The sequence below is a fragment of the Adiantum capillus-veneris genome, chromosome 6 (genome assembly GCF_014529385.1).
Source record: "Adiantum capillus-veneris isolate H3 chromosome 6, ASM1452938v2, whole genome shotgun sequence".
NCBI lineage: Eukaryota > Viridiplantae > Streptophyta > Polypodiopsida > Polypodiales > Pteridaceae > Adiantum > Adiantum capillus-veneris.
The window spans coordinates 127,066,464-127,078,546 of NC_140936.1; the positions used below are offsets into that span (position 1 = coordinate 127,066,464).

At 47.0% G+C, this 12,083-nt stretch overlaps 1 protein-coding gene across 1 annotated transcript in view; it reads right to left on the reverse strand.

Moving 5' to 3' along the window:
- Positions 1 to 11,082, reverse strand: part of LOC147456242 (uncharacterized) — a 50,228-nt gene extending 39,146 nt beyond the window's left edge. The window contains exon 1 of the mRNA XM_086514775.1: positions 10,539 to 11,082. Coding sequence (XP_086370901.1) covers positions 10,539 to 10,994 — 456 coding nt within the window. The 5' untranslated portion in view covers positions 10,995 to 11,082. The remainder of the gene's footprint in view (positions 1 to 10,538) is intronic.
- Positions 11,083 to 12,083: the final 1,001 nt, after the last annotated feature.

Consider the following 12,083-nt stretch of genomic DNA (forward strand, 5'->3'; position numbering starts at 1 on the left):
AGGATCAACAAATCTTCGACTTTACCACCATTCGACAAGAAAGACTTCAATGTAGGGCATGGCTCGCGAGGGGGAACTTGTCCAGCGTCGCGGCATTCATGACCGAGTACTCGACTAGGGTCGGATATATGTGCCACTAAGTAAGCCCATCTTGATATTGTTGATGATCTGTTGAAAGCTTCATATTGCTGCTTCTGTTGCTGATGATTCCGATAAGAAGTTGGTTGCTTCTTAGAACTATAGCACTTCCAAGAATATTCATGCTGAGACTTTTGCTGCTCACACGAAGGTACTTTGCGTCTAGTTGTCTCTGAGAAACCATGCTTTGGGTGAGAGAATTTCGGTTCCGAAAGCTTATGTTTGAGTGGTTCTTTCTGGTCGATCACTGAAGCGTCGGAAGAAGATGTTGAAGCATGTGTAGTCCGAGAAACAGTTGGGTGACTCGGAGAAGAGGTTTGCATCTGCATCTGATCCAAGTGAGTGTGAATCGATGCGAGGCTTGTTGAAATTGCTGCCATCTGCTCTTTGAGAACTGCTATCGGGTCCTCGAATTGGCATTCTTTGTCCCAAGATGTCGGCATGGTGTAGTCTCAGAGGGAATATTGAGAACAAGCTGAAGAAGTGTGTCGTATATATTTAGGTAAAGCTGATGCCGAGGTCTCGTCGAGCTCTGCTAGGAAGTCAAAATCCAGGTCCAATGCCTCGATATTGTCGACCTCGACAACAGGAGGTGTCTCCTCTAGAGCTGGCGACAAAGGTGTAATCTGGAATCAGGATCTCGCTGTGAACTCGCCACCAGGGGCTGGAGCAAAATAATATTTGTCACAAAAATACGGAAGCGTAAACTGACTTTTAATTGTACTTCAAATACTCAAGAGAATTGGAGAGAGAGAGAGAGAGAGAGAGAGAGAGAGAGAGAGAGAGAGAGAGAGAGAAAAAGCTTGACACTTCATTGGGGACCAGAAGATGGGCTGGTCCCCCCCCATAAAGAGAATATCTTTATTACTAAGCGAGAATCTTTACAAGCACAGGAACGAGGCGAAAGCCCGTCCTCTATTCTTTCTTGGCCTTTTTCTGCTTCTGACTGAGAGAGTAGAAGAACTGCTCTCTGATTACTGAGAGGATCTATCCTCTTCTGCGAGATTTTGGGAAGCTCTCGTAGGGGAGAGTCTACCTTCCACAAAACTCATCGGAAGCTCTCACGAATGAGGGTCTATCTTCCGCTAACTCTGCCACTTTGGACGTAATCATTCCTGCAATCAACCAACCACAGAAACATGCAAAACACACACACGCTTGCTGTAATTTTCTGCACATAACCAGAAATTGTTACCTGAGCGCGTTCCAATGCCAAAATGGAGGTCCTTTTCGCGATGGAAATGCTCCAAACTTGGTGTATGTGTAGAGTAGGTAGTGGGGAATGAGATTCTAGTAAGACTTTACTGAAATTCACCCTAATTCAAGTGATTAGGGGCTAAAAACAGGGAATTTGCAACAGTTAGACAAGGGAGAAAGAGAGTTTTCTACTACTTTACGCGATGAAACTTCTCCCAAAGCTGCATGCAACCATGAGAGGCCTTGTTCTAGGTGATGGGTGCTCAGAGGCTCCACATACACCACAAGGTGCTGCTCTCAAGCTTCAATGGAGAGCTTCACTGCGTAGAGGATGGTCAACTTGGGGGGGTAGTGCACTGCCAACCTGGCAAGAGGGGGAGGGGCTGCTCTCTTATAGCCTCCCAGAAGAGGGGGGCGCTAGCATGAAGAGAGGGAGTGAGAGAGAGAGAGATTGCATGGGAAAGTGTGCCAAGTGGCACACTTACTTTAAAATTTAAAAACCATTCAACTTTTGACTTTGAAAATCCTATGCTAGTTAATGAAATGTGCAATTAAGTGCACAACTGCACACATAGATGCAACAAATGAAAACGTTAGCTGCTCCCTAGCGCATTGCCGTGCCAGCAATGCTCTGGCATTACCTGTTCGCACTTGTCCGACCATTTGGTCCAGCGCAAATCATTTAAGAATGCTTATAACTAACTTATCCTAAGGCCGTAAAATAATCAAGCCTTAGGGTTAATAGTCTAAGGACCCCATCTCATTCCTGTGCTTGCACTAGCGCGCGTAATTTTCTAAGCCTGAAATCTGAGGCTACTATCTACCCCTTCATCGAAGACCCGATTTCCCAATCGCTAGGGCTTCAGGGTATTTTCTACTAGGGTCTCCCTGAGGTGCACTGGCCCAAACTTGAGCGCACCTGAGGCCCCAGAACTCCTAAATCTATTCTGATGTGCACACAACTAATTAGATAATTCTTTTCTCGTAAATAAAATAATTATTTACAAAGTCTGACTTAGTTACAATATTGTTGATGAGTCGACCCGACACTCGGTAAGGAATAAGCCAAGTGAGGTAGCGGCCCAAAATGAACTTGAAGTGCGGCAATTGAATGGGCTCGCAAGTCAGGTATATGTGCCACACCACCCAAGTCTCGAACTATGTCACATGGACATGGGTGACGTAGGGCAAGTACTCCTGCAGGGCCGTTACAACATGGGGCACCAAAACGGGTACTAGTGCGGGAATATGGACCGGTTCTGGACCAGGTATAGCGGCTTGGCTGGGAAAGTACCGCGTGCAGGAGAGAGAAAGTGTTGGAGGAAAGATAGGGTAGCGTGGAAATTTGCGCTACATTTTTGTTAAACGCTGGCTGGTTTAATGGAACGGGTGTGTTCAAATAGAGTCCTTTTTAATTAATGTAAGTGGCCAGCCAGTTTGGGCACCCACTTGGGGATTTTTTAATAAAAGAAAAGGCTTGCGCTAGCTGGTTAAATTAAAAACTTATGAAAGGCTGCCAGCATACGTATGAGGGGAGCGTTTTGTGAGGATTCGTCATGCTGTAGCCAGCGCTTGGGGGAGGAGGTATGTTGAATAGGCGCGGCAGCCAGCAAGTCATACACCAAGGGGTGCGAGCACGTAGAGGCACGCTGGCGGGAAGGGGTGCAAACACGAAGGGACAACCGAAGGGTACATCCCTTGAAAGGGCAACAGTAGGGCCACCAGCATCACCATTCACGGGTACGTGCGCGCGCACACACGTGTTCTGTTTTCTGTTTACAAAATTGAGAAAGAAGGTTTAGGTTACCTCATACGCGTATGCGTATGTGAACCACCTTTCTTCTGCTTCTATGTAACTCCGGGAGAGGGGGGAGAGGGTAGCGGCGAGGGTGAGAAGGCTCACAACCTTCGGGTCCCGGGAAAAAATTTGCTCTGATACCACTGTAAGGATTCTAGGTGCTAATCCTTACTTAAGTACTTAAACTCATGATGAAGACTTAAGAAACTTGAATTGAACTCAGAAACAAGGCTTAGAAGACTCCGTGTTTGATTGATGACTTCAAAACTGAGTACAATAGGCTCCTTATATAGGAGACGAATAGACACAAATGAAAAGACACGTTCCCGGTGAAGAGACGTGACTTTAGATGTAAAGACACATCCTTTCGGCGAAGAGTCGCACCCGTAGGGCGAAGAGGTGTGACCAGTCGTCGAAGGAGTGTGGCTTTTGGCGAAGAGGCACGTCTCTTGGGCGAAGGGGTGTGACCATCCAAGCGCAGGGTCCTCCTTGACATGGCACTTCGCGTATCTGCAACTAGGAGTAGATGTATTGTTGTTAACATAGTCACAATCGTGACAAGTATGATAATCGATTATTCACAGTTTAAACTTTAGAGATCATAGTGGCGGAAATGACGATAACGGAAGAAATGAGAGAGAAGATTGATAAAGCATACCTCGCTGCGACAAATGGGATATGGTCGTGATAGAAGAGCCGCCACCGGCACCGGGTAGAGAAAAAGAAGGGAAAATGAGGGTCTTTGGGTCGATACCTTTGCATGCGGGCTTGGCTTTATGGTTCAATTGCAGATCCTTTTCCTCAAGCTCTTTCCTCTTCTCGATTGTGCAAAATCTCACCTCATGTCCCGACACTCAAAGAAAGTGTGCCCTCACTTTGTCATCCCCCCCTTTCCGCGTGTAAGAGCATAGCTTGCATACCCATGCACGAGAACCTCCCACTGTCAACAAGGTGTCCTCCGAGGTCACTTCATCCCACCACGACCATTCCTTCGCCTTTTGAGTGTTGTCCGCATGAACGGAGGGGGTTGTACGAGAAGAAGAGGCCATGGATTGTCCGAGAAAGAGAGAGCTTGATCCTTGAGGGTTTGAGAGAGAGAGAGAGAGAGAGAGAGAGAGAGAGAGAGAGAGAGCTTGAGAGAGAGAGGCTTGACTCCATGAGAGCTTGAGATAAGAGAGCTTGAGAGAGAGGCTTCACCTCTTGAAAGTTGAGACTGAGGGAGAGAGAGCTTGAGGGAAAGCCCAAGGGAGAGAGGTTGAGAGCTTGAGGCCCGAGCGGCGAGGGTAGAGCTTGAGAGCAAGGGAGAGAAAAAGCCTTGAGGCCTGTTGCATTTGTGAAGGAATGGGGGGAAGAGGGAGGAATTTATAAGGCTACCCTTGCTCGTTTATGACCGTGGGCCCTATCTGGTCCATTTTTTCCTAGCCATTTCTAGCCGTTGCTGCTATTCCGGCCCATCAGCTTGTTCGTTCTGGTTTTGTCCGGTCTGTCGGAACGCTCGTCGTTCCTGGCAATTACAACCGGCCGGAACGCTGTTCCAGCGTTCCAAAAGCCTTGCCTGGTCCATTCCCCGGTAACTATGGGCAAAATACATCTCCCCTTTGGAATAGGCAACAATGCCATGGATGGACCTCCTCCTAGTGTCGCTCCATCCATCCGCAATGTAGGTCACACCATACTTCGTTCATTGCCTCTTTATGTTGAAGGTTGTCATCTCCACAACGGCCTTCTCACTATCGAGTAGAGTAGTGTGGAGGGCCTCGGAAGAGGGTGGCACATAACGTGCCCCATACTCTCCAATCCTTGTGCACATGGTCTTGAAGTACTCCGATCTACACAGTGCACACAAGAGGTATTAGGATTTACTATTTAGATGAGAATGAGAATCGAGATGATTGTGAGAAAATGATAGTAAGTCTTACCGAGCCTTTATGAAGGGGATGTGATCATGATAGAAAAAGCGTTCAACACTTGCATCCACATCCTGCTTCCTTTTTGGATCCCAAGTGGTATGTAGGGTACGTTGGTGAGATTTGGGAGTGAAGACCAGAGTAGTATTAGGCATTGAAAATGCCGATCGAAATGATGTCTCCGTCGTTGCCGCATTACTATCACCACCAACCGATGAAGAAGGTGTAGAAGAGGGAAACACCAATTCGTTGAGGTCGATTGCAGGATGCTTCGGCCTTGCCGCTTCTTTCTCTTCTTTGTTGGCTTTGATGGCAGCATCATTGGCTTCAACTACCTTCAACAATTGCTCGTTGACTGCCTTGCATATTGCTACTTGTTGTCCCTCTAGCTTAAGGAGGTGAGGAGGCTTGAGGGAGAGGCTAGAGCATGTGAGGCTTGAGGCTTGAGCGACGTCACGGCGAGCCTTGAGACTTGAGGTTGAGAGCTTGAAGCCTTGAGGGAGGGATGAGCTGCCCAACTCATGCTTAATCAGATGGTACCATCAGAAGTTTTGCCGCATTTACTATCACCACCAACCGATGAAGAAGGTGTAGAAGAGGGAAACACCAATTCGTTGAGGTCGATTGCAGATGCTTCGGCCTTGCCGCTTCTTCTCTCTTCTTTGTTGCTTTGATGGCAGCATCATTGGCTTCAACTACCTTTCAACAATTGCTCGTTGACCTGCCTTGCATATTGCTACTTGTTGTCCCTCTAGCTTAAGGAGGTGAGGAGGCTTGAGGGAGAGGCTAGAGCATGTGAGGCTTGAGGCTTGAGCGACGTCACGGCGAGCCTTGAGACTTGAGGTTGAGAGCTTGAAGCCTTGAGGGAGGGATGAGCTGCCCAACTCATGCTTAATCAGATGGTACCATCAGAAGTTCAAAATGTTGCTTAACATGAATCGCGATCCATGACCCTGAGCCACAATTGACCTATACCAATTTGAGCTAGTGTTTGTAGCTACCCTAGATGCAATGATGAAGGTTCGACAAATTTGGACTTGTTTTGATCAAGTTAAACTCATTTTTCAGTTTATGGTTGAAGGTTATGTTGAAGTTTGCATTTTTAGACTTTTATTGACAACTTGTAGGCTGAATTTTGAATCCAATTTCTGGAATGTCTGCTCATAAAATGCCTCACAAACGACCAAGGAAGCAATGGGAAGCACCTCCCTACCAAGTAATAGAGATTGCATCAAATGAGAAAGTTCAAGTGTCAGAGGAAGAGCTTGCCAAAACACCGGCTAACATCTTCATCGGTAGATTTGAAGTAGCCAATGGCACAAAAGTAAAGACAACTATTTTCCCAAAAGAGCTTTGGAATCTCCACCTGCAGCAGCAGGGACAGGCACCACGTGCCAACAGAAAAGAACAGAGTGAACAACTTTCAGCACTTCAAATAACACTAAACTGAGAGAGAGAGAGAGAGAGAGAGCACAACACACGAGACGGGGAGTGGCCGAATTCCACTCCAAGAGAGCACTGGCCCCAAACACGAGAGAGCGCTACCATCGGCGTAAAACGGGGTTTATTGTCTTTAGGTCCCCTCGGCCCCATCGGACGGGGTCCCATAAGTTGGCGGAAACTTCTTTAAAAATAGGCCACTCGACAAGACTCTGTAAGTTAATGAGACTTCTTCTGCTGCTTCTTCTTAGGGTTTAGGGTCTAGGTACCTCGGCCGGGATCTACAAGTTGGCTCCGTTCTTCAGTGGCTTGACATGTCAACAGTTTGTGAGATCCTCCTCTTGATATTTTGGCGTAGCAAAATTAGCCATCACACCCAGACCGCGCTCATCTCTAACAGATGTCTTGATGCACTAAAATTACATACCCAGGCAATCTCACCCAATTAGAAATATTCAATGGTTGGCACATCACAATGCAACACAAATGCTTACATATGCATGTTACAAGACACAACCAACAGTGCCGCTAAGCACTCCCTCAAGACGGACGGTCTGCAGTATGAAGCTACCTCGTCACTCCACCCGCAAATAACCTAAAAAGGTACGGGCCACGAGCTCAGAGGACTCATACGACCAAACGTTCCCCAGACCGCAGCAGTGCAACTTGCATCGCTTGGAGGTTTCTACGCTTTTGAAGGTTTTCCAGCATACAACGAACACTCCCTAGAAATCCCGTCTGCGTCGTTCCGAGGTTTTCAAGCATACACCGAAACACTCGCCAAACATCTCGTTTGCGTCGTTCCGAGGTTCAGACATTAGCATTTCTCACTACTACACCCGGGAGCAAATCACCAAGCATTGAAACCAACATTAAAACCAGAGTCAGACAATTCAAAGCGGCACCAAGACAGGTTTAAAACAAATACTATCCATTTCAAGCAAATTCCAAGCATGATCACCAAACAAATTCTCAAACAAAAAACTGCTAAAGCAAACTGAAAAAACATTCTCGACATCACGAGCTTGAAAGTCGACTAGGCTTTCGTCCTGAAACCTCCACCAAAACTTGGGTTAGATTTATTTCATAAGGTTGTAGCTGACCACAGCATGGTCCATAAGCTCTTTGACAAACAGTGTTCCTGTAGCGGTGATGGTAGTCCCATACATGGCAATCACACAGGGTCTCCAAGGTTATCGGTTCAAGAAGAGAGACTTGGTGAAAGATGTTGAGAAATTTCAAGTTGTAATCTGCTAGGGTTTCCATAGCAAGCATTTCAAGATACCCCATTCTGCCAAAAGCTACACTGTGAAGGAAGATATCTGAAGGCATGTAACTTCGGTCAAAAAATTTCTTGAAAGCTTGCCAACTATAGACTTCCACCATTGCATGGCACTGCATCTGAGAAAAAACAATGGCTTATGCCCCGTAAGACAAAGCGATGAATACGGAAGGGCGCCCGATGCACAATGGACGAAGGGTGGGAGTGGCTAATAAGTCCGGGGTTAGGACACGAGGATTCTTTGATAAAATTTCCTTAAAACTTGGAAGAGGCATCTTGCTCTGTCTACTCTTTGATAGGACCACTATGCTTTCAAAAAAGCACACGCATGAAGCTCTCATACCACTCTAACGGGACGGACACCCATAGTTACCCGGACCGGGAAATCACAACGTGGAACAGGGAACGGCAACGGACATGAAATGCCATTCCTTGTTACAGATACACGCGTCTGAAACACGGAACGGAAAGTTGGAGCGGAAACAGGGAACGAAGAGCTAAGAATGGCCATTACCTGTAACTATGCGGGCACCGTGTGCCAGCGAAAAAGAATAGACTGAACAACTTTTAACACTTCAAAAAACATTGGACTGCGAGAGAAAGAGAGAGAGCACGACACACGAGACGGGGAGTAGCGAAGTTCCATCCCAAGAGAGCGCTGGCCCCAAACGCTAGCGCCTCTTTCGATATTTGTTTATGTTGCTTGAACTCAATACAACTCCCATGGCTCTGCTCCGCATCTCCTGCAGGTAGACTATCAAAGTGAGAGTCCATGGGTCATATTTAAAGAACCCTTGCCTTTAAAAGTAGTTTACATGAAAAGCATTCTAACTTAAAAGCTGCTAGTCCCAAAAGCTACTATCAACGTAAAACACGGAAATCCGTATTGAGGCCACGTCAGCAGCTTGCAGCGCAATTCGCGAACGTCTGTACAACTGCCACGTCATCAACCCAGCAACGCAATTTGCAGAGCCTCAGTACAACCATTGCCACCTCATTAGTTGGGCACGCTAGGTCTTTGTGGGGGTGTCCTGATTTATTTATTGTCTTTAGATTCCCTGGGCCACATCGGACCAGGGTCCCATAAGTTGGCAGGAACATCTTTAAAAATAGGTCACTCCGCAAGACTCTGTAAGTTGGAAAGACTTCTTCTGCTTCTTCTTAAGGTTTAGGCCCCTCGGTCCGAATCCACATGTTCTCTCTATTCTTCAATGGCTTGACACATCAGCACTTTGTGACAAGCTCACGGGCCTATTTTCCCATGTTTCCCTATTTTTGCCCATTTATGCAATCGTGAGGGTTGAAGGTCTCAGTCGGGTAGCCTCCTTGCTGAGGTATATAGATACAGAAGGGCGAGGACCCTTTAGGCATTGCACATCAACCCTAGAGGGGGGCACCCTCCCTTGGGTGCCCCAGTGGGCATGCAGGGGCGGCTAGTGGGCAGCAGAGACAGAGGGAGGCAGCTGTAGCGTTTTTGGGCAGCCTCCCAAATCTATATTTTTGACCAGCCAACCATGAGCGGCAGGAGGAGGGCTACGTAGCAAGAGGCCTTCAGTCAGATACCTTGGAGGTTCTTCCACCCGTGCTGCAATCTTTATCCATGCACCCAGAGTAGCAGTCCTAGATCACTTGATCTTCAGGGCATGTCTTCTTTTGCCAGGAGGTGATCTAGACAGTTGGTTCCCGACTGTTGCCAAAGGTCTCGTGTGCAGTCGGAGTTGGCAGTGTCAAAAGCAATCGCAGTTGTGTGTACCTCGGGTCTATCCATAGGGATTCGGGGCATGTCAATTTTATGTCGAACCACCCTTGGTCACTCGTATGAGCAGTTTGTTATCACCATGGAAAGCCTTTCCCAAATCTCTCTCTCTCTCTCTCTCTCTCTCTCTCTCTCTCTCTCTCTCTCTCTCATTCTAAGAGATCCTGTCTCTTGCTACCTCATTGGATGCACCCTCCCTCTCTCTCACGCAGACGAAGACCATGTTAAGTAAGGAGCCTGATTCACCCCTTGTAATTATTATTCTCAAAAACTCACATTTGTAAGGCCCCCATATGAGGAGAAGCCAATAGTGAGTAAATTCAGGAGCTTGACGGACGAAATATTTCTTTTTGCCGTGATATTGTGGCAGTCGAAAAGTGACCAAAAAACGGCCGATCAATGGTTGATGGCCGGTTGGCCGGTAGTCGGAAGTATTTGGGCGGTGGCTGAATTCAATGGTCGGTGGACGAATTTCAAGCAGACTTGGCTACGGCTACACATGGGCGCATGGCCGATTTCTAGGCGGACTTGTCTACCCGAGGGTGGCTACACATGAGCGTGCGGAGGAGTCCTACTTGGATTTCTCTACACAAGGGCGGCTACACACAGGTGATGATGTTTTTTACCCTCCTGATCCCTCATGAGATTCTATCTTTGTTTAGTCACCCCCCCCCCGCCCCTCCCCCCAACCCCTCCTCATAGTGCTCTACAGTTTTATTTTAGTTGTTTTAGTTTTTTTTCCAGATATTTTATCACATTCTTTGGAGAAGTGACTTTTTGGGTCACATACGTCATTTTGGCTTTTTGAAGACATTTAGTGTAACATTTTATTTCATTTCATTTCTACTCCAGAGTTGCCTTGTTCATTCATGTGGCATTGCATCTTATCAGAGTCGAGCCATATCAGAGTCACAAAAAAACACTTTCCAGTTACTCAACATGGGCCATATTAGCACATGCTACATAAGCAATAAGCAAAATTTGTAGGAAATGGAAGAGACCAGACAAATGAGACAATACCTCGGGCAGCCATAACTTATTCTCCACGTCTGCCATGACAATGTTCAGCCATGCCGCATTCCGAGACTCCACTTCCAATATAGTGGGGAGGAGGGAACGGCAGAGGGTGCATTTGGGTGAGTAGAATTCAAGCACGGTAGCAGGCTTCTTGAGAGACAAGGCAAGCGCAAGTGCCCGTTGCTCTGCTTGTCCTTGTTCTTGCGGTGACAATGGGTTATTCCCTGTCTTCTCCAAGCTTTTCTGGTAACTAACACGAAGGGGTCTTGCATCAGGTATGTCCTGCAATCTTAAAAGACCTTGTTGCAAGTGGGTTAGAAGAAAAAGGCCTATATTTTTCAAGGCTTTCACTGGTAGCGGTGCCTCTAGGTTGCAGCCTCCTGAAGTGGGTGCCTCCTTTGAGGGCCATCTCAAGCACAGCCACGGAGGTTCCTTCTTGTGTTCCAGTGGGGGTACCATAGGCGAACCGTGAGAGACAGCGGAGCCCTGGAAGTTCCTGGAGGGGCGACCGTGGGAACACCCAAGAGAATGCAACCCCTGAGGTTTAAACTTTCAACCTTCTCACAAAGGTCTCACCAACTTAGCTACTACGAGAGGGCCCACAAGGCGAGGGGCTTTTCCCTTCCAAAAATTTGGTCGGGCAAGGGCGGTGTACCATCGGGTAAGAGCCATGCGTAGGCATCACCATGGCCACCAAATTGATGCACCAAGTGCTGGGAATGGTGGAGAGAAGGCAAAGACTCTTTATGGCATATTCAAAACAGAGCGGCTGTCGAAAATAAAAGCTGACTTAGGTGCCACATAATCGCTCACCAGTAGCAGCAAAAATTCTTACATTGCTCAGAGTCTGCAGTCGCTTCGTTTGTGTAAACATATGCCCGTATCATCTTGCGACTTCTACCAAAGCGGCATGTGCAAGTGCAGGAAGAAATTTTCATGCTATTTCTCGTTACATTGTGTGAACATGGCCTAAGTAAGCCTCAACACTATATCCCACGGGGTCTTGAATGAACACCAAGCGGTGGGATTGGTGGTAAGAAACTAGGGCACATTTCTCGCAATGTTTGTGATTTATGTGATGGTTCTAAGTTTACATTTTATGTTCTAGTTTACTTTTTCCTGGGATAGGTTACTTTATCACCAGCCAAAGTTGTTAAGGAAGCAGTGAACTGCATGCGACAGGTGGTTAGGGCATTGGGTGGGCTACCAACCTGTCACTTTTTGAGACGTGGGTGTGAAGGGGGTGGTCAATGAGAGTGACCTTTTGTCGACCATCCACTTGGCTCCAGATCCACACCCACCATCTTTTTCACCTACCACTATTCAATAAATATTACCCAATGAATGATAGTGTGGCTAAGCAAGGCCTTACTAGCCCTTGTGAGAGCAATTGTGGATCAAGCTTATTGTCTGCAAATATGGACCATGGGATTAGGCTTGTTGAATAAGGACACGTGGAAAATTCAATGTTTTTCCCTACTTTTGAGAGTGTTAGAGAGAGGCATTAACTAGGGGGCCACACACTCTGTCTTATAATCTTTTTTAGCG